Here is a 23,987-nt window from a genome sequence, read left to right on the forward strand (position 1 = left end):
TTAACGGAAAGCGATGCTCTGACCACCGACCATTCCAAATCACCATTTTGACAGACATCTCCAACAAGCCACCGCCGCCGAAAATCCAAATTGCGTATCAAAAAACAGACTGGCAGAAAATGAACACTTACATTGTTGATCATTCATTCAAGCCATACTGGTATAGCAACATTGATGAACTAGTGAAGCAATGGTACAATTGGCTCCAAAAGATTATCGAAACCCACATCCCCCGTGTTACCTATCACTGAGCCCAACTTCCACCCTGGGTAACCACCTCCCATCAAATCAAAACTTTGATCACCATGAAAAGGAAATATGAACGAAAACCGAATCTATCTCTCCTCTTGAAAACTAAGAGGAAAGAAAAACACATCAAAGACCGGATGTTAAGTGACCAAACTGCATACGAAGAAAAATTCTTCAAAGGAAAACGTGTGTCCGACTTGCAAAAAAACCTCAAATCTCTCCACACGACAAAACAATTCCCTGACGAAATGCACATCACCATCACTGCAAAGGAAAATCCCAGGAGACATTAGCACATACCGACAACGAGAAATGAAATTTGTTCAACGGCTTCTTCTCCGATGTGTTCATCGACAGAGGGCAAATACAGCAGGAACAAACATATCCAAAATTAAAGCTCAATTACTCTACCATCTCCGGAAACGAAATCGAAGAAACCCTACGTGGCCTCCAGATAAGCAAAGCATGTTGACCAGATGACATTGGTAACATAATTTTAAAGAACACGCCAGCGTTAGCGAAAGTCTTTAAACTAGTCTCCCAGACCAACCTAAACAATGGAAACTTTCCCACTAGTTGGAAGATCTCCGAGATCACACCATTATACAAAGAAAACGATCGCGCTGACATATCACAATACCGTCCAATCAGCTTACTCAAAAACGTTTCCACGGTATTTGAGAAGATTCTCTTCGCCAGGATGTACCCGATGACCAAACACCAACTCAGAGACGCACAATACGGCTTTCGACACGCACCATTAGTAGTCCTACAACAAGTAGTCTTTCTAGATGAGATTTTCAACCGCATGGACAACAAAGAATGCGAAGAAATCCTCGCCCTATATAACTACATCCTCAAAACTTTCGATAAGGTTACCTTCCAAAAACTCATATCCAAGCTGGGAGACATGGGAATTGGTGTGAAATTGCTAAAACTGCTTGCAAGCGACCTGACAGACCGACAACAAAGGGTTAATTTTGGACAACAGAAGTCTGAGACGTCCAGGGTCACCATTGGAGTACCACAGGGCTCAATCCTGTGGCTTTTAATGTTCATCGTGTACATCAACACCTTACCCAACTGCGTACAAAGAGCACCGGCATCTGGATACGCCGATGACTTCAAAGTTATAACATCAAGTCTGCAAGACGCTGATCAAGCAACCAAGTCCATTCAACAACGGAGCAAAGAAAACGATGTGGTCCTTAACCTTAACAAGAGCAAAATCCTGTCAATCAGGGGTGAAACCCGAACCACTGAAGAAAAACAAAGTCTCGAAATCGTGAAAAATCAAAAATACTTTGGGGTTATCATGTCTTCAAATATATACTGGGTAAAAACTGCCGAAAACGAGTTAGCAAGGGCTGGAGATCCTTCTATTCAGTAAGAATTCACCCTTCGCAAACCTGCCAACCAAGCTATATGCTTTTATTGGTTATGTTGTACCAGTACTCATGTGTGCATCTCAGGTGTGGTACCCCTCCAAACTTCTCGAGAGAGTACAAAAAACAGCCACTAAATGGATATGCAGTTCAAGGGACGACTACAGAACACGACGGACCCGACGCAATACACTCCCCATCTCCATGTACATGGAACTACATGATGTCCTGTTTCTTCTATCTGTCATAGATGGAAAATACAACATCAATTGTGCGACGATACCCAACTTTAAATCAACAGAAACGAGACAAAGCAAAGAATTCGAAGTTCCGAAACACAGACTGAGAAAATGCGACGGAAATTTCTGGACCCGAGCAACGAGACTATACAACATAGTGAGAAAAACGACTGACAAACCACTGAGCAAGAAGCTTCTGTCGCAAATGTACATGACCTTTTTGCACAGACGCTACAAGGAACTTGACTGCTGCAGCTGGAGAGTCTTGTGCAATTGTGGAAGATGTAACCCCCTTAAAACTGGATGATAAATGAAAGGGTTAAACCCAAGGGCGAGACCCTAAATCCTCTTCTACTACTTTTTGGTTCTCTAATTACTTTAGAACCAAATCTTAGTCCCCTCGGCCTTGTGTCCAAGCCCTCGGGCTCAAGTGCACTCGTGTCATGACACGAGTCTTTCCCCTTATAGCCCCCCCCCCCATGAAAATATAGCCCCCCCATTATGGTATAAATAACATGATTGGGGGGGGGGGGGGCTATATGTTATCTGACCACTAAGCTGGGGGGGGGGGGGGGTTATAATGAGGAAGACCCCACGAAAAAAGACCCAAGGTTTATTATTCTGTGATTCCAGCCTGTGCAGAAACAATTGGACACTAGTTTAGATCGAAGGAAGGGGGCCGAATGCGCCCTTCAGCTGTGTGCTGCGAAACCACAGCTACAACAACTTCCCGGACTACGATTTTGTTCTAACGTATACTTGATTCTTCGTTAAAAAAATTTGAGGATCTTTTCCGTTTGTGCCACACCCACGGCTTTGGGGGAATATTATTTGCACCCCCAGACGCAGGTACCAAATTTTAACATAATGATTTACTGTGTAATGACACGTGCTCTTGACGGAGGGATGCATAACACAGGGGGAGGTGCAGGAACGGAAAAAATTAAATTTGCCAGTTCGCGGGAATCTGATCTAAGGGGTTTTCTGGCTCTTTTTTCATGAAAGTTGCATTAATCTGACACCAGAATTATGCTATTATATGGGACAATCATTTCGTGTGTTTGGGGCATATATTAATGATAAAGATTGTAAGCGTTTGCCAATACGTTTTTGAAGGATTTGAATTTGCTGCTCGTTCTTGCCCCTCTGAGGCCCAGAGCGTCAACAACTGACAAGAGTTTATTTTTGATTTGCAAAAGCAATCAACTGCTGAAAATAGAAGTTCATCCATGTTGAGAACTCGAACGAACTTCTTGTTTGTGTACACTTAGCACTGACCTCCTGTGTGATTGCTCTTAATTTTGTAATTAATCGTAATACAAAAGATTGTTAATGTGCCTATGTATTGCCAAGGCGTGGTTTCTCGTGCCTAGAACTAAATTGACCTTTGTGTACTTTTTGCAAATAAAGGACCAGCTATTTATTTGGTCATGATTATTGGCAGATGCGAAAACCAAGAAACAAGTTGCGAAAAGAAATTGGGGTACAAAGTTTCATCCTTACAAGGGGAATCATACAAGGGGAAACGAAACGTGTCTATCATTATAACCCCCATTATGTCTACCATGTTTGAAGGGGCTATACGTTACCTGGCCAGTAAGCTGGGGGCTATAATAAGAAAGGCCCACATTTTTTTATACCTTAAGATTTGAGAAATCAAATATCTAGTTTAAAATAAAAGTTTCTGATGTTATTTTAATTTCAATTTGTCAACCTCTATAGGAAATAGATATCAATCAAATTTAGATCCTGGTATTGAGTTGATAGTAATTTGTAATTGCTTTCAGAGTTATGATACTTTCAAATTTATAACTTCCACAGAGTTCAGATTATGGTCTGAGTTTTCAGAGGATCGCATGTCGACATCATTACGACTTAGTCAAAGTTGGGCTGCTATAACGTTTGTATGAACTGCTAAACTGGTTAATATTTGAGTTCTAAAAATAATGCAACTGTGATTGAATTTTGTTTTCTTTTTGCCGTTATAAATAGTTGAATTTAACTGTTGGAATGAATTCTTTGTTCAATTTTACAAAAGTTCAGAAAGACCTTTTCGCACCTGGAAATTTTGTTGAAAAAGGTTAATGAAATCGATGGGTGATGAAATATGGCGCTGTAAAATCAGAACTTTGCTATGTGATGAAAATGAGAAAAAGAAAAAGAGGCGATCCTCGGGAGATTAGAAACAGCCTTTTTTGTTTTGCTTATCGCTAATCTCCAAAAGCCATTAAAAAGCACTTTGGCGTAAATTTCATTACTCATGCTCTCCTGATGGCTCTGTTTCCGCCGAATTACTATCCCAAGTGACCAGCTCTCATTAGATAAAACTCGCCATTTTTTTAAGAATAACTGCTGTTCGCGCTTTGTTTTTATGTGCAAATGGGTGTTACTCAGCGAAGGTATTAACCGCATAAATAATAGCTGTGATTCATTTTCTTGCACTTTGAAAAGTTGCAGCACCAATTACTTGTCCAAAAATAAGGAAATACAGTGTCGCGTTCTTTGAGGTAAAAAATTAGAAAGCAGTTGAATTTTCTTTTGCTCTTTTGATTTTATTGCCTTTTTCTCAGCCAAATGCTTTACTGTTTTTTCAAGCAGAACTATTTATTATTCACGGAATATGAACTTTTACAACAATGATAATTGGGTCGGAAATTCAAGCTAGAAGAATCAATTAAGGTCTCATATTGTATTCAAAACTATGGAAAGCCATTTTATTTTGCCCGTAAAAGCAGTTTTAACAAGAAGATTGTTTATGAACTGCATATAAAGGGATGTAGTGCAATCTTATCTTATTCTAAACAAATTAGCTGCGATTTTATTTCAATATAAAATTTGTAGTGGTTTTGCCTTTGGGCATGTGCGTGTGTTTGAAGAGTCCTTGCGTTTAAAGCGGTTCCTTTCATCTCACTCCTCATCTGGTGCTCCTTTAATGGGGGAGTTGTTGATGATTAATTCCATTGTTTACAAACACACTGACAAACAAACGCACTTCTTCCCCAATCCAGAGGTTCCAGTCCAGTTAGCAATGTTGATAGCTGGAATAGAATGAATTGAAGGAAATACATTAGGTTGCAGCAACTGGGTCTGTTTCAAGGTAAGTGAGTGTTTAAATTAAAATTTACTCGATAGCCAAGGTAAGCTAATTAATCTTTGGCAACCCAAATTTATAATTTTTTTTACCATATTACATAAATTCATGGTCATGAGCAAAGGTCAGTTTATTCCTTGATGATATTGTAAGCTCGCGTGAGTAAATTGTGGCGATTTTTCGCTTTTATTTTTTTATTTGATAGTCTGAATATAGTTAGAGGTGCCCCATTTAATTCAGGCGTACCATCAATTTGAGTGTGAAAATCTTACTTATGGATGATTATACAGAATGAGGGAAGAAGCAACAATTCATTACTCAATTTTATTTATTCAATTCATGGTCTGACGTCAGTTAGGATTAGACTTCTGCTAGATTTCGCAAAAATAGTCAAGCATTAACTTAAATACAATGTAGTTTGTCTATGTTTGTCTGAAAGGTATACAGCTAAAAGATCGTTTTGGGAAAAACAGCAAGCTAATTTAATCTCTCATAAATTGGAGAAGTTGGACCGGTTATTTCTCCAATTACTCCAGAAGTTTTAAGGGAATGCAGTGGAGAAAAGTACTGGAGTGAAACATACTTCGAGTTATTTGCTTTGTTAAATTTCAGACTAAAAGTAAAGCTGCTGTAAAAAACCTTCTGTAAGCATTTTTTTACATGTTTTAAAGCTGGCGTAGAAAAATTTCCGTAGTTTGCTAGACTAGTGTCTAGCAGAAATTGCTAAATCAACATTTTTTTTGAAGAGTTACATGAACTAAAAACTCTAAACAGCAAAAGAAATAGTTAACAAAATGAATGTACGTGTTTAAACACAGTTTTAAGAGGAACTAATTGTTTCAACGTTTGCCTTGAGCCGGAGTTTACTTTTCCTAATCATTCTGTTCTGTTTTTCAGTAAACTTTAAATGTTGCTGATTGATTTAAAAACAATTACCACTGTTTGCAAAAACAGAATGTTGCAGGCCTTCGAATGCTTTCAATGGATCAGCTCAAGTCGCTGAGTTGACTTTTAGCCCTTGAAATTGTTTGCTCGTCTTGAATATCTCTCTCAGTCACAATTGTAAGCAGCTGATATCAGTAAGCGGCAGTACACCACTGATAGTCAAACGAAGCAAATGAAAAGCCAACTGAGATTGACTTCCTTTTGGAAAATGTTGGGGAAATTTTGACTTCTTTTTGGGAAATCATTTGATTTAGCCTTAATTTTTTTTCGATAAAAACTTATCTTCCAATTTTTATATCCATAAATTCAAAATAAATTTTGTTGGGTATGTACGGCTTTTTCTAAACTGACGTAGGTCAGGCATACTAGTCAACCGATTCACTCAATTCTCTTATAGCAAACTAAATTTTTACGTTTTTGAATGTAAGTTTTTCTAAGCTGTATCTCCACGTGTCTGCAGAAAAATGTGTCAGAAAAAAAGTGTCAGCAAAAAAATTGTCATTAGTCTCTATTGTTCTGTACTCTCAAGGTTCAAATAAGCAGCTGTAATTGACGTCAGTCTGTTTGTGCACATATTTTGTCATCCTCGCCTACAAAAATTGCAGCTCTTTGATATGAAAGATAAAAACTACCTCAAATAGGGGAATTCGTTTTCAACTTCTTTCAAAAAAGGCTGGAAGTCATGAAAAATGATCGGCTGGCAGAATTGATAAATTGTAGGCAGAATCATGGAGTATAACAAATTAGCAGTTCATGCTCATCTTTTACGTATTGCTAATAAATAGACATATAATTAATCAAAATACCATAATTCTGATGTTGGCCACTTTAAATTTTTTAATCTTATTTTATTTTTTTCCTTCTCAACTTTCTGCTCTAAAATCATTTTGTTAGACTTCATTGTCTACATTGAACAAAGAATTCAATTACGATCAAAAGACTTCTGTCAAAATATCTACAAATCAGATGATGTGTTAACGGTGAATCCCAAAAACGTTAAGGTTAATGAAAAGTCGCAAAATAACTTCTCTTGGAATTTCCAGCCAATATATAGCTAATGATCAGCACGCAGTATTAGAAGGGTGAGTATATGCAAATAAAGATCTGAAATTTTTGGTCGTTTTTAAATATACCTCAAGTTTTCATCATTCAGATTTTTTTGGCAATTGACGGGTCGAATTGTATGTCCAAACGCGCATCACCAATCCTCTATAATTGAGCAATAAAAAAGCACCTGGTATTGAATAATTTATATTTTGATAATCAATAACATATATTTCAATAACATGTATTTTTGGGTATTCAATAACATATTTTTTGGCATAATAACAGTAATCAAAATTCGGTTATCGTAAAGCGATCTGGAAAAAGCTTCAATTACCCATATAATAAGATAGCATATTGTATGTATTACCACTGATCTGATAGAAATTTAAAAAGGGTGATCAATAAATATTTCGCACCTTCCTCAAATGATAGCTAAAAAGCCATGAGATCGATTAAATAGATTCCAACTTTCCAAAAGAAATTTCCTTGCCAATCTAATTAATCTAATTTCAAAATAATAAACGTCTTAGGAATCTCTTAGTCTTAATCGTCTTTCTTTCCTACTACTGCATAATAATCATTCCGGTGTCTCACAAATTATTTCTGCTAGAAGTTTTAAAACAAAAATTAAAATCTTGTTATCAATTGCGAATTTTCTCACAATTATTTTATCACAATGTACTGCAACGAAAATTTGATCATATCGTCACGTAGTAATGCACAAGCAATTCTGTTGTAACGCCACTTTAACTTTTAATTTTTTTTTCTTTCTCAACTTTCTGCTCTAAAATTCTTGTATGGCTTCATTCTCTACATGGAACCAAATATTGATTTACGATCAAAAGACTTCTGTTAAAATATCTATTATTCAGATTAAGTGTTTACGGGGGGTCCCAAAAACCTTGTGGATAGCAAAGGTCGCAACAGTTCCTCTTGCAACTTGAATCAAATATCTACCTAATGATCAGCACGCAGTAGCAAGAGAAGGATGATTATGTGCAATTAAATATCTGCATTATTATACCTTAAGTTTACAACACTCAGAAATTTTTTTGACAAATGACGGGTCGGAATAGTATGTCCAAACGCACATCCCAAATCCTCTATAAGCCAATAATAAGGAAAGCACCTGATATTCAGTAAAACAAAAAAGATAACTTTAGGTATAATAGCAGTAATCACAATTCGGTTATGGTAAAGTGGCCCGAAAAAAGGGTTCACTTACCGTATAAAAAGATTGCATATTGAATCTATTACCGCAACTCTGACAGAAATTTAAAAAGAGTGATCAATAAAAAATTCTCACCTTCTTTCTCAAACGATAGCTAAAAAAACATGAGATTGATTAGATAGCCAATCTAATGAGCGTTTCAAGATATCAAATGTTTTAGGAATCTCTGAGTCTTAAACAACTTTGTTTCCGACAGTTGCATAATAATCATATTCTGGTATCTCACAATTCTTTTATGCCCGAGCTTTTACAACAAAAGTCAAAATCTAGTTAATACTTGAAAATTTGCAGCATCTAGAATCAGTCTTTGAGACAAAAAACTGATGAAATTTTAGCAGGAATTAATATTTTTCTGGTTTTGTATTCATGCTACGGATTTTACAAAAAAAATTGCACTCGATTTTACAATTTCAAAGATTACAGGATTTTGGAGTAATCTTAAACAAGACTCAATGAAAAAAATATGTTAAAATATAGCAAATTTGATCATGAGTTTTGCGGGCAATTTTTATACAGAAAACCGATGAAAATGAAACAAAAATTACTTTCTCTGATTTGCTCTAAAGCCCTGTTTTAAAGCTCCACTCTTGTATACTGAAGCTATTAGTCTGCAAATCTCAGCTAAAAGCGAATAACTGCTTTTCAAAATATAATGAGAAATTGCTTTCTAAATTTATTGTTGCAGAGTGCTGCAAGAAAACATCAGCTCTCAATAATCTTGCTAATTCAAAAAAGTCAACCTTTTTTTCTAAGTTTCATTTTAAAAAAACAATTCTGAAGTCTCATAAATGATGACCACTCAATTCCTTCTCTCATAAATATTTTGAGCGTCCACAGTAAATGAAGTCAGAAAAAACCGCAAAAGCACCGAGTTATTTTTCTGATTTAAAAAGTTAACAACAACAAACAAACTTGGCAATGCGAATAATCACTAAAACTATGAGCTTTATTAAGATCAATCCAAAGCAGCTGGTGAAAATGGTAGCGCAACATAACAATGATGTGAAAAGTAGCTGAAATAAGTTACAGGAAGCCTCCTTAATAATCTATAAAAGTCGAAAAAAAATTACCTATTTTTTATCACTATGTACTGCTACGAAAATTTAATTATATCATCACATAGTAATGCATATGAAATGAAAATCTTCCGGGTATCGATCAATTCCTCGCCGAATAAACGGCAAGTCGTATTAGGTCACCATTTTTCTCTTACTTTGGATAAAAGAGAAAAGAAGCTTGACAAATATGGATAAAATTTCCAAATTTTTGTATTTTTTCCAGAAAAAATTTTGCTTTGTAATAACTGTAACAAACTTTTAACTGAAAATGACTAGAAGCATTATGTGTCCATTCAGTTCGCAATAAATGAAATGAAAAAGAACAGTCTAAAAATTTAAAACGTCCAACTTTATTTTAAAATTCTTTGATTTAACAAAAAACATCAAAATGCAATTAAAGCAACCGTAAAATGATTATTGCTCAACTCAAAAAATAAAATTTAACAAATTTAAGATTCTTTTGACTGCAGAGATTTGCGACGTGCTTATGCATTTGGAAGCTATTGCTTAATATTAGATCAAAAACTATTAATTGTGTTGTAATGACTTCAACAGAATTTTGAATAGTAGAGCATCAAGAGGAAAACTACTATAACTTTCCGCTGCTTTCGGTTTCATAATGTCATTTCAATAACTGTCTACTTCGCAGTGATAAAATTTTCTTAGATTTTGTTTCTTTCACTAAAAGTTCTACTGTTAAATATAAACTATATTTTATAATTTCAAGGATCTTTACACTAGCATAACTAATTTTCATTTTTTTACATAGTTGTCTTCAAACTTCTTCTTACACTAGAAACAATAGAAGTCTAAGCAATAGAAATCCCCAATCTTTTCAGTTATTGAACCTAAAGGTGTTTTACGTGCCCGCTAGGCAGGGAAGGGATTAAATTGACCTCATAAATAGTGCGGAGATTTCGAAATGAGGTGACTAAAAAGGTGACCAACTTATCTTTTTCAATTTGAAGGTCTATTAGGTTGCTCAGCCTTTGATCGGTGCTTAAAAACCCTATTCTGTGCATAAAACAATGGATATAAAGAAGTCGTAGATAAATTTCAGAAGTTATTGAAGCGCCAATATCGCTAAAGATCATATTTAGGATAACAATGACTCTTTAAAAATTTTAATAGCCAATAATAATTTTAGGGTTGTTTAACTGCATTGTGATGTTTGTTAAATTAATTTTTAAATGTATTTGGAATTTTTAAATGTTTAGACTGTTCCTTTTCGTTTCATTATTGGGAACTGAATAGACACGTAACGATTCGTCATTTACAGTTACCAGTTTGTTAGTTATTACAAAGCAAAACTTTTTCTGGCGAGCAAAAATTTTTCCCTTTTATTCGGCGAGGAATTGAACGATACCATGCAGATTTATATGTGCATTACTATGTGACGATATGATCAAATTTTCGTTGCAGTACATTGTGATAAAAAGAAATAGGTAAATTTTTTTTAATAATGAAGGCGACATAGCTTCAGTATAAAAGAGTGGAGCGTAAAAACTTGGCGTTCCTGCAAATCAGAGAAACTGTAATTTTGTTATAATTTCATCGCCTTTTTGTTTTAATTGCTCGAAAAACTCGAACAAAGTAGTTATTTTTACAAAACTTTTCTAAGTCATTATTGAGGCTTGTCTAGGATTGATCCCAAAAAGTGACATTTTAAAATTGTAAAGTCGATTGTAATTTGTTTTGTAAAAGCCGTATCATAATTGGAAACTCAGGAAAACAATAATTTCTAAAATTTCATTACTTATGTCTCAAAGAATGATCCTAGATGCAGAAAATTTTCAATTATTAACAAGATTTTGATTTTTGTTTTAAAACTTTTAGCAGAAATGGTTTGAGACACCGGAATGATTATTATGCAGTAGTAGGAAAGAAAGACGATTAAGACTAAGAGATTCCTAAGACGTTTATTATTTTGAAATTAGATTAATTAGATTGGCAAGGAAATTTCTTTTGGAAAGTTGGAATCTATTTAATCGATCTCATGGCTTTTTAGCAATCATTCGAGGAAGGTGCGAAATATTTATTGATCACCCTTTTTAAATTTCTATCAGATCAGTGGTAATACATACAATATGCTATCTTATTATATGGGTAATTGAAGCTTTTTCCAGATCGCTTTACGATAACCGAATTTTGATTACTGTTATGCCAAAAAATATGTTATTGAATACCCAAAAATACATGTTATTGAAATATATGTTATTGATTATCAAAATATAAATTATTCAATACCAGGTGCTTTTTTATTGCTCAATTATAGAGGATTGGTGATGCGCGTTTGGACATACAATTCGACCCGTCAATTGCCAAAAAAAATTCTGAATGTTGAAAACTTGAGGTATATTTAAAAACGACCAACCCTTCCCCTAATACTGCGTGCTGATCATTAGCTATATATTAGCTGGAAATTCCAAGAGAAGTTGTTTTGCGACTTTTCATTATCCTTAACGTTTTTGAGATTCCCCGTTAACACATCTGATTTGTAGATATTTTGACAGAAGTCTTTTGATCTTAATTGAATATTTTGTTCAATGTAGACAATGAAGCCTATTAAAATGATTTTAGAGCAGAAAATTGAGAAGGAAAAAAATAAAATAAGATTAAAAAATTTAAAGTGGCCAACATCAGAATTATGGTATTTTGATTAATTATATGTCTATTTATTAGCAATACGTAAAAGATGAGCATGAACTGCTAATTTGTTATACTCCATGATTCTGCCTACAATTTATCAATTCTCCCAGCCGATCATTTTTCATGACTTCCAGCCTTTTTTGAGAAAAATTGAAAACGAATTCCCCTATTTGAGTTAGTTTTTATCTTTGATATCAAAGAGCTGCAATTTTTGTCGGCCAGGATGACAAAATATGGGCGCACACTGACTGACGTCAAATACAGCTGCTTGTTTGAACCTTGAAAGTACAGAACGATAGAGACTAATAACAATGAAACAGTTTTTTTTGCTGACACGTGGAAATACAGCTTAGAAAAACTTACATTCAAAAAAAGTTGCATTCAAATTAGTTTGCTATAAGCGAGAGAGAATCGAGGGAATTGGTTGATAGTATGCTTGACCTATGTAATTGCTCGGCCTATGTAAACTCTTAATAAAAAAAACAGGGCATAAATGAGTTTTGAGGACTGGGATAAGGAAAAGATGGTTGTTTTTTGACATTTTATATAATTTTGCTTTAAAATCAACTGATTTGCAATTTTTGTTTTTCCAGGTCATTCTTCTAAATGTTGGTGTTTTGTTTATCCATTTTGATTGTGATATGAAGTGAATGTTCACCGCTTATTTAATAAAAATTTGCATACGCGAAATGCAAGAGCAAAAGGAGAGCATAAATCTCGAAATCTTAAAGCGTCAATATTCCCCCAAGAAATCGAAAAATTAAAACGTCTCTTCATCAATCGTTTTTTGAAGACTTTTTCCTAGTACATTCTCATAAAATATGTCGATCGGCCAAAATTGAGTTAGCAAGAAAGGGTTGGGGTAGTATCAAGTTCTCAGCCCCAATTTCATTGAAGGTTGGAACAAAGACCATATAAAAGATCCTTGGCAAGATTGAACCAACATCGACTTTTTTCAAATTTTTGCTCGATTGTCTGGGCCATTTCCCATATTTTGATTATATAATTTTAAAAAATAACTTCTGTAAGGAAGGTCGGAGCTATTACCGCTGTCATGTCACAGCTGTGCGAAATTTTGTCTCAACTTATAGATTGAACCTATAAAGGCTATTCTATATTGGATTTTAGAATCATCTTAGTAACTTGACGTCATCCCATTTTATCCTAATTTTTAGCAGAAATCCTATACAAAAATCTAACTAAATTCATTGAAGCAACATAACAGATTTTATTCTAAGAAACAATTACGGTTACATTGTTGGCTCGGTTTTTGCATTTTAAACATCAAAATTTTTGCCCTAAATTGAACTTCTTTAATTGATCTTTACTTTTTTGCTAAATTTGATAACGGTTGCATTTTTCCTGCAGCCTTTAAGATTAGAGGGCGGAGCACAATAGTCATTCTTTTCATCTCCATCATTTTTGCGATGATTGGAATATTTTTTGACTTTGATTCATGGAGGATTTAACATTTTTATTGAGAATCCCATTACTCGGAAGATTCTTTTTGCCCCAAAGACGGATTCATAGGGTCAACTAAATTCGTTTGAGTAGCTTTAATTTGTCCTTCGTAATGAGTAGGAAAATGCTACATTCTACCTAGATATGCACATTTAATATTTATCGCTATTCGTTTCAGGGATTTTTTGCTGAATTTTTGCTGCCTGAATAACGGAAATGTCTCAACAGACAATCGAAGATAAAATCGTCAATCTTGAAGTGTGCTTACGTCACATAGGAAAAATGTCTTGCTCATCTGTTTGTGACATGCAATTTTTATGTTTTCTCTTCATTTTTTATTGCTTGTCCTACGATTTTCCGCTTTCTAGCTATGTCTCCCAATTTTCCCGAAGAGAACGACCCTTCCATTGTAAAAAATAGGTTTATGATGCAATATAGCCGCCATATACATTATGCTCAAACGTACATCTTTTTGTTTCCTTTTAATCCTAACCAATCAAAAACAGTCTACTCGTTGAAATAAGCATTCAAGCTTTGACTATCAAAACGTGTTGTACGGGGCTTGTAAGATCTGATAAATATTTTTCTGGTGAATTGTGAAAAAAAACATTTTGCCATTCCTAGCATTCTATGCGTGTGGTACTAGTGTTTGTGTGTTTTGTTGAAAAATACTGAAAAAAACCAGCCATAAATAACAGTCGATCAGAATTTCACTTCCCCTTACTAATTGTTATTGCTACTGAAATTTGACCATAGCGTTGAATACGTTACAAAAAAACGCACCGTAGCTTACTGTGGAAAATGAAATGAATATTGAAAGTAAGGAAGTAGTATTTTATCCCTATTGTTAGTTTTAATCCGATTTTGTCTGTTTAATTAGTTAGTCCAAAAATAAACAACCTGCATAGTTTGTTTCTTTTTTCCCAGGTAAATTTCTTGTTCCCTGCGTGCTGTAATTTGCCTCATTTTAGCTTGCTTTTTTTCCCATTCAAATGAAAGTAATTATTTGTTAGCCTTCTTTCGTTCAAAAGCCAAGAGTTAATTATGGTGTTCCGTGAGTATATTCGATAAAAATAGAAATTCATAATTCGTCCATAAATGGACTTTTTGAATCGGTTATTTAATTGTTATCACTGAAAGCCTGAAAATTTTAAGTTTGGTTTAATAAAAGCCATTTATTGCCCTTTGAATCGATGGTTTTAAAATTTTTGTTTTCAATTCTGCTCCGTTGCAATTTTGTGTCACAATTTGCTGTCTAATTACTTCATCAATTGATTCTCAATTTTCAGGTTTTTTTTTCCCAAAATTGAAAAGTATATTATTTCAATAGAGGAATAAATATCTAAACTAAAACAAACAATTCATTTCGAAATTAAGAAATCATTTTTAAAAAGGTCTTTAGTTCTCATTATCTGTCATTTTTTGTCAAAAGGGTTTTTGCTCTTTCTCTCATTTTGGGTTTTTCTTTACAATCACCAAATTCTTCCTCGTTTTTCCTGTTGCTAAGGAACAAACACCAACAAAACCCAATTTTGGTAATAATCACAATTGCCCGTGTATAAATAGATAGTAGCATACGCACGTATATACAATGAGATAGTCAAAAGGCATATAGAGCTCTGTTGAGGTAGATAGGTACCGTTATGTACGCAGGAAAAGGTCGGTTAGTTTGGTTGGTTGGTTTTTAAAATTGGCATCTAATTTAGTACCAATTTCCCCTCCCATTTTATTCAGGCCTCTTTTAATTTCTCCTTTTTCCTTCGCTCGCCTTCCCCCATTTAACTAAATACTCTTTTCTGCTCCACTTGGTTTTTTTAAGTCTGTTAGCCCAACTATTTGCCCCAATCTAATATCACTCGGGTCTTGTATTTTAATCAGAAATCTACCTGGTCCTGGGTAATTTTGCCCAAAATCCGAGCACATAAACGAAGTTATCTCGGCTGAAGAAATTATGGCGGAGAATTTTGTTTTATCATAAACACTATGCTATACTTACTATGCAGATACACACCATTAGTTAAAATTACTTTTACCTCTTCAATCTGGTAATCTGAGAAAAAAGGCGGTCCTGGGTAAGTAACACTTTAATATAGCTGTCTGTGTTTACTTGCAGTTTATTGCAATGTTAGTGGAAGCAGCAGGCTAAAGTAATTGCAAAGGAAAGCAGCGGTGCTAAGATTATTGCTTGTGTTTGCGTCTTTTCGCAATCAAAGCTGAAAAGCAATAAAAGGAGAAACCTTAAATAAATCCCCCATTACCTGTAAGTTGCTTTTAATTACATTCCTCAATTTTTTCACGACTTGTTACTTAAGGTACGTGCACTATATCTTTTTTAATTGAAAACTAGTAACTGTTTCCTTGTCCTTGTTAGATTATGATGTTATACCTGATACACACTTATAATTGTGTTAATTATTGTAGAAGTTGGTCCCACAATTATTCAGGCTCAAAAAACCTTAGCGAAGCGTTTGGGTTTTTAGCCCAACGTGCGTCTGTTTTGTTCACAATAGACTATGTTCTAGAAAGTGAAGAAGAGCGAGTTCCGAAACTTGAAAAAAATAACATACGCTATCCCTGTTTTGTGGGATTTTGAATTTCCTGATATGCATGATATTTATTCTAAACAATAGCTGGCTGCCTTTTTCAAAATTAATTTCAAAATAATTTTTATCACTAAAATTTTCAGCTTTCCTTGAGTTAACGGTAAGATTTAGATTAATGTCTTTGATTTTTTCCATTTTTAACTTATGCTGGTTATATTTTGCCGTGCCTAGTGTATATAATAATTTTTTAAAAATATTTTAATAAAATTTATTAATGCATTTTTTTTATTTTTACAAGTTGCTAGAAATTATTTAATATTTTGCTCAAACTTACGTCTGAATCTACGGGAGTTTACCAGCTTTTGTTTTAAATTGTTCCCGTAATTATTAAAATTTTAACATTTTGATTTGCAATTTCATTTAATTACGTGAAAATTTCTTATGAAATTTCAGCCAATTTTTCACGTGTTTCGAATAACATAGAGCGCATAATTGGACGCGATAAAGATCACCCATATATATGACTGCGCCTCAAATTTGATTGGTGTTTTGATATTCGCTAAAAATCAGTTTTGATTAGTAGGATTTTTAAATGCAACTATGCTGTGTAAAAGAACTCTGGTAGAACTTTTGTTAGTGGCAAATTGGTCTCCACAATGAACTGTAAGTTAAATTGTTTCTTCAATTTTAAAAACAATGAAAAGCAGTTGATAAGAACCGTTTCCTGGTGTCCAGAAAAAAATTTAGTTTCTGCTCCATCTCCCCATATAGCCGCAATGTGGTAATGTGGATTAACGTATTCATTTTCAAAACTCTTTTTCAAAATTCTTGTTTTGTCTCAATTCACTTGGAACTACCCAGACTTACATCACGTAGTATTTCAGCTCTTGTAAGGACAATATCAATAACAAACATTACTGAATCATTATATAATTAGTTTAAAATCTAAATTCCCGACTATCCGGAGCGCGAACTGACTGTCCTAATCCTGGCCAGTATTTTTAGCCATCGGCCTTGTGGATGGCCAAATTCTGCCTCCGGCTGACCAGAACGGAGCGCCGAGTGCAATATATCTGGCCAGTAATTTGTGCAGTGTTGCCAGTTTTCGGACTCTTTATGGTAAATATTGTTATTACAGAGTATACATAGTAGAGATATTGCGAGAAAATTTCAAAAGTCTGTTATTTAGATGCAATTTCGAAATGGCGTTCCCCCTTACGAACATTAGCTCTCGGAATTTTTTTATTAATAACTTCGAAGTAGATCGTAAGATAGAAAAATATAATTTACAGTAATGGTTATCATAATAAAATATGGTTATAGTTATAGTATTAAAACTTCCTCAAACGGGTCGGGGGCTGAAGTCTGGGGAGGAGGTGCGGGGGAAGATTTCAGTTTTGTCTGTGCAGTTAGGTCACTTGTGAGGTCCGGTTTAGAGAAGGGGGTGTGGGGATAGAGAAGGGTTCCTCAGAGTATCTATTTGGCTAAGACTTTCATTAGTTTCTGCAACTTTTTATTTTCTGCGGCTTTTCCTAATACTATCCTGCTCAGATAAATTGGCGAAATCCACAAACTTTTAGCGACTGAAAACATGTAATAGATTTGATATTTCAAAAAAAAATCTGTCCTTGCTGTTCAACCAAAAGCTAATCCTTAAAGCTGACATCTTTTTAACCCATCTGAATTTTTTGTTGTAAAGTTCGGACGCCACAGTGTAGCAATTTTTTGCTGCACTTTCCTAAAGATTGTGTCATGCAAAACATTCAGAACCAAATATTTAAAAATTCCTGAAATCGAATTGCAAGAAAAAAATTGTTTTTCTCGTTGGATCATTAAGAGAGAATTTGAAAAAAAATGATATGAAAAAAATTAACAAAACTATTCCTAAAAATTTTGAAGTTTGTTATAAATTAATGGAAATCCTCCTAATAATATTTACTAAAACTTCTTGATAAAGTAACAAACAATTCCGATATGAACCGAAATTCTCGGAAAAAAACCGAAATTCTCTGAATCAAGATAATTCTTCAGCAAAGAAGATGATTAAATTCAATCAAATCAATTGCGTTTCACGCTTGAAACTTTTTAGTTTTTTCGGGTTTTAACACCTCAAACTAACAAAAATAATTGTTTTGAAAATTTTGAAATCTTTGTGTTTGAAATCTTAAATCTCCGAAACACGCGGAGTTACAAAACAAATATTTTTTGGAGTTAAGAGTTCGAATGACACGTGGTCGCGAAACCCTGTACCAACTATTTTATGTTCCTGTGATTTGGGTAATTAGGCTTCTGGCGTTCGAATTCGACAAGAAACCCTTTTCATGTTTACATTTGTAAAACATGTTTTCGCAGCGGTGAAATTTCACGTGAACAGCTTTCGAGTCGATTTTGTTATCTTTTTATGGCGAAAAATCCGTGTGGGCAAATGTTGTTTTAATGAGGTTGCAGGCCCTGTGAGTTACAAACGGGAATTGTTTACAAGTTTCCGCTCAGAGTGACATTTCAAATACAATTCAAGCTATCCGTTACAGTAACTAGTGTTTATTCTTATCCTTTCCTCATTAACTTCTACCCTTTCTGTAAATCTGTTAACAGTTCTACTAAAACTGTTCTTAGCTTTGGGACAGGTTTATTGCGTTTTAAACCTGCGTTTCATTTTCAAAAGTAGTTTTCAGAGCAAACAATATTTCACATTATTCTAACAAATTCCACTTGCTTTTGTAGAATAAGTTTCAAAATTAAGTTTTTAGAGAACATTTTCTAACGTCGTTTCACGTATGGGCTCTATAACGGTATAGATACAATCTCGAGCTAAGAAAGCGATTTATCCCAAAATAAAGTTCTTCCTTAAATGTAAACAATTTTTGTTTTCTTTTCCGCGTCTAATCTACAGTCTCTTCTTTTTATGACTTTCTCTCACGCTTGGTAAGACAATTTCCCTTAAACTGTCATGTTAATGTATGTAATTAGACTGTTATTTTAAACTGAATGTCTTATAAGAATTTCCACTTTTATTATCCTGCTTCCCAAACTGTTCAAAACTGGAAAACAGCTTTTTGGAAAAGTGGTTCGCTTGGCCGGTCAAATTATAAACATATTTGAAATTTCAACCAAGTCCAGCTGAAAGTTTGGATATTTTTGTTTGTCGCTTTAAACCCGCTGAACAATTTCGCAAAATATACTTCGAGTGTGAATTACCAAATCGCTTCAATCTAGGGATTTTCCCCGGCTTTTCCCAGTTAACTAAAATGGCCTCATTTTGTGTTAGTACAGTGGGGGTGATTTAGCTGTTAAGCTGAACTTTGTGTTACAATCTGGGCTCTGGGCTGAATTTTGAGGAGCTGATTTTGCTCCCTACTTTTTGGGATCAAAGTTTGCGAAATGAGAAAGTGTGTTGAAAAGAAAACCAGGGTGGTAATCTCAATTGCAAGTTATAACTGACTGGTTATAATAATTTATTACTAGCCGAAGTTGCAAAAAATTACCGGTTTTGTTCAAAGGATAAAAGGATTAAAGTGGCTCAGGTCACTTCAGCTAATTATTAATGCAATTATTTGTTATTAACCATTGAAATTATTGCGAAATATTTTCAATATGATTTTATTAGGCTTGGTTGTAAAACAAACAAATGTCAAACAAAACTGTGACCTGATATAAGCTAAACTTCCTGTTCATTTTGCTGTGATAAAAAAAATTATATCAACATTTTTTAGTGAAAAGTTAACTTGTTTATGTTCGTCTATAAAGTGAATATATCTTTCGGTTTCGTGAACGTTTCGTCTAAGTTACCTTTATCAAGTCTCTCTGGGCCGATATTGGCCAATTAACACTTTGGTGTTACTCTTCACGAGTAAATAAAGAAGAAACAACATTCTAACGCTGGAATTTAACTGATACCAAAGGGTTATTCAAACTTACCTCTGTCCCCGTTGATTCGATTGACGGAATTAAATTAATTCCCAAAATTGGGATACTAAATTAAATCAACACTATTAAGGTGTCCGAGAGTTGGAAAGTTTAATCCCAAAATTATCCCAACCGCTTCTTGTTATAACTTAGTTAGTTAGTTAGTTGAACTGGGAAGTTTCTTCTTGCTGGATAATTGTTGTGTTTGTTCTGCTTCCGCTAGCAAAACTTCAGCTGCAGAGAATGAGTCATTTTTGTTTATGTTGACAGCCATGTAAATAACAGGTGAGGGCAGATCTTTAATTGTTATTTTTCTCTGTCCTTTATTGTATGGAATTCGAAAAGGTATGTTGTTTTGTATTTGGCATTTTTCTAATTCACTGTTGTAATCAAACTAATGCTGTATTTTTGTTTAAAAAGTAATTGTTTGGAAATACGCATTCTGTTGTTTATAGTTCCAACATTTTTAAATGGGGGAATATATGCGAGGCTGGCTTTTTCCTTTTTCTGCAGTCAAATTTTCACTTTTTGTTTGCGCATTGTAGAGAAACATCATTTTAGAGGCTAGTTTTGATTTTTATTTAAAAATTTTTAAATTACCAATTTTTTATTGCAGCTTGAAAAAGGGGAGTTGTTTAAAAAATAAACAATATAACCAATGAAAGAAAAAAAATAGTTTCAGGGGACTTTCGTTATTTTAATAGGCTCCCTGAAGATACTATTTTGTGTGCAAATTAAGGTTTCTATATTTTAAATTGTTTTATCCATCGGAGACAACATAAAAACATTATTATATTATTTTCTATTTAAGAAAGAAAATGGTCAGAGAAATATTTTCTCAAAATGAAATTTGCCAATGTCTGCGGGCACTTGAGCTAAACTTGAAACCAACATCTCATAATTCATCCAAAATCGATTGAATAATAAAATTGAATGAACACGAATTCACCGGCTAGAAATAATTGGTCTACAAAGAGGTCAGTTTTTCAGTTTTTTTATTACAGAAATATAGAAAGAACTTCAAACTTTTACGTGGACTTTTAGCGATAGTAGAAAATTGAGAAGGCCGAAAACTTTGTTTTTTTTGTAATGTACAAAATGCAAAATTGAGCATAGGACAACTGATAGTTGTAAAATATATATAACTTATCTCTGAAAATAACTGATTAAGAGCTGATAATTATTCGACTCTAGTTTTATAACTTGTACGTTAAATTTTTTAGGGAACTTTTTTATGTAGATCATGTTTCAATATGGTTCCTCATCCGTAGTTCAAATAAAAATTTAAGTAGAAAAATTAAAATTCTGTTTTTAAGGTATGATTTCAATATTTGAATTCAGTTTTAAGCTCTCCATTGAGATCAGGTTCAGTCGCTCATTTGTTTGCTATGTTCAGTTTGTAAACTGATCGCAGCAATTTTTTTACGCAACTGAATGATTGTGTGTTTTTCCTTAAGTTAAGTTTTGTTAACGTACGATTGATTACTAGTTTAAAATCTTCAGCAATATAGCAATCAGTCGTTACAGAATTTAACCTCAAGAAACATACATAGGGTTCAAACAATTTCCTGCCATCTGTTTACACCCTAAACATAGCAATCATCAGCTAACCAGCAAATGTCTTGTAAAAATGTACAACGAGAGTTCCGTATTTTTTCATCATACAAATGTCGTGGCTGCTACGGAAAATGCATTAATTTTAGCTTCAAAAAACTGATAGGCAAAATCACTTTTCGTCTCAAAACAACGACAAGATTTTGGCAGGCAAACGCGAGACTTATGTTGGAGCATTCTGTGCTACGCTAGTCTCGCACAAGCAGTCTTGTTTATTATTGTTTTCGGTCAATCTGTAAACAATTTGTTGCAGATGATTGCGAAACCAGTTGAGTCAAATTTCTGCAACAGTTAATTTCTGGCTACAATATTTCAAAACAAATTCTTTGTGTATTATTGTATAGTGAAGTGACCTGAACATATTTTAAATTTACCTAATAAAATCCTATATTTTAGTTGCTCTTATTTTATTAAATTTTATTAGACCTCTGCAAGCTATGCTTTGTAGTAACCTAATAAATAGGAATTCAAATGTTTGTCAACGTTCTTCTAAAAGTGTTCGTTCAATCAATATTCAGAATGTTGTCTTGTAATCTTTATCTGCTATCTATTTTTGTCGCTGTTTTGTTTTCTCAATTTTTTTGCGCGTCTTTTTTGTTTTTGTCTTTTTTTATTATGTCCTCATTCATCTTCTTTGAGTCAGTTAGTTTCAATCGCACTGTTTGATAGAACGATTTCCGAATAAATATCTCCATCCCTATTTGTATTGTTTTTGTTTTTAAAATTAAAAACCCCGAATATTAAAATAAATAACTAAACAGTGACAAGATGAAGATAATTAAATTGCAAAGTTTTTGAGCTTATCGACCATTACCACGACAGGTTTTTGCTTTCTGGCCTTTTTATGCAAAATTACTTTCAACAAATTGCGTTAGATGGGTAGATACCAATAAGATCTAATATCTAGTCAGCGCACATTGTTTTTGGGGTGCTGCAAACCAAACGAATTGACTTTGCTTTAGTCGTACTATAATGGGTGCTCTAAATAATGAAAATGAAAATTGGTGTAGAAATGTTTTCATTATTTTCCCTATCGACATAATTTTTTTTTGTTTGCCCAGTTTTTTTCTTTTTAATCTATCATTGATTCCAAGTTCCCTTAACTTTAATGATGCTTTTCATCATTGCCTTGAAAATTTCACTTCTTGAAAAATATGCTCAAAACATTTTTAAAAAAGGAAGTGCTAATCTTAGATCCAGGATGTTTTCGATTTTTTTTGCAATTTGGTATAAACAATCAGTGAACTACTTAAAAATTTATTGATAGTAATTAAAGCTTTTTTCCTTATTTTTTATCCAACAAATCAGTGGAAAATTTTTAATTAATAATCAACGGAAAATTTGGTTTCGGTTCAAAGTTGATTGTTATCGAAATATACTTGGTCTGTACTTAATCAATTTATCCGGTATCAATTACTGTATTAATTATTTTAATGTTTACCAAAATATTCTGATAATCAATTTAATCAGAATTTTTTTTTCAAAATTAGTTCAATTTTCATTTTCGTAAGCAAAAAAAGTTGCATTATTGCAGCATTTTGTTTGGGTGAACTTGAACTAAATACACTGAAATAGAACTCCGGTCTATATATAGCATCAATTTAAAAAACATCGACTTCATTCTGTATTTCCTTGTATATCTTCCAAGCTTTCTCAGGCGAATCCTAAATTGAGTTCGCAGATATTCCATGTACCGTATTGCAAAAAAATATTGTTATTATTTCTATTAGCACACTGGGGACGTTTGAACTTTAATAAAACATTAACTCTTTAGTAAATTCCCCTCAGGCTATGAGCTATAGGAATTAATCCATTACATCTGGGAAGTATTAAATTGTATGTTTTACAAACAGGGGCGGCGCTTCATATCTTTTTACATATAACTCGCTTTGTTTGACTTATTAACTTTCATTTTTCATTTAACCGACAAGATGTTAATCGCATGCTATTGTTTGACATATATTTGTAGCTTAGCATTTTTTCAAGCAAATTTAGAACGTCAAAGTTAATAAAATTTGAAAAGTTATATAGGAAGTTAACACGTGACGAAGTTGTTTTTTTTCCAATATAGCCCCTCTAGCGTATCCGGGTTTGAACCTATACCCCTACCCCCCCCCCCCCCCCCAATTGTCTTTAGAAGACTATTATGGAGGTGTTACAGTGGGAAAGAGCCTGAAAGTTTACTTTTAGTAATTAACAATTTTATAATGTGAAGTGGTCTTTAAAAAAGGTATTATTCATAAATTGTGAAGAAAAATGAACTTTACTTACTCTTTGTGTTTGAAAAAAATTATGCTGTCAAAAATGATAGTATTCAATGTTTTCGGAAAATTTGCAAAGTTGTCATATGAGACAAATATTTATTTTACGAAGTCACCTAATGCCTCAACTTTTTTTAGGAATTATTTGCTGTCCCTCTGGCGGAATGTAAGTGACATGTTTTAACTTTCATAATGTTCTTTATTAACTGTAATGGTGTAATGGGTAGTCCAATGTTTTGTTTTATACAGGCTTTGCACATGGTTGTGAAAACATATTTTGTTCACGGGCGGGGAGAGGTGGGGGGGGA

General features: G+C 33.7%; 1 protein-coding gene across 3 annotated transcripts in view; it reads left to right on the forward strand.

The window, feature by feature from the left end:
• Nucleotides 1-23,987, forward strand: part of LOC142353189 (uncharacterized) — a 137,166-nt gene that overhangs the window by 14,093 nt on the left and 99,086 nt on the right. Inside the window, exon 1 of one of the 3 annotated variants that reach the window (XM_075405413.1) lies at nt 4,341-4,380. The exons of 1 other annotated variant lie outside the window; for it this stretch is intronic. Coding sequence is in view for 1 of the 2 variants with exons in the window: in XM_075405410.1 (XP_075261525.1) it covers nt 20,135-20,149 (15 nt within the window). In the remaining variant the exon portion in view is untranslated. Of the gene's footprint in view, nt 1-4,340; nt 4,381-20,119; nt 20,150-23,987 lie in introns of those variants that run through there. One more of the 3 variants, XM_075405410.1, reaches the window with a different exon arrangement.

The sequence above is a fragment of the Convolutriloba macropyga genome, chromosome 14 (genome assembly GCF_964194025.1).
Source record: "Convolutriloba macropyga chromosome 14, txConMacr16.3, whole genome shotgun sequence".
Taxonomy (NCBI): domain Eukaryota; kingdom Metazoa; phylum Xenacoelomorpha; order Acoela; family Convolutidae; genus Convolutriloba; species Convolutriloba macropyga.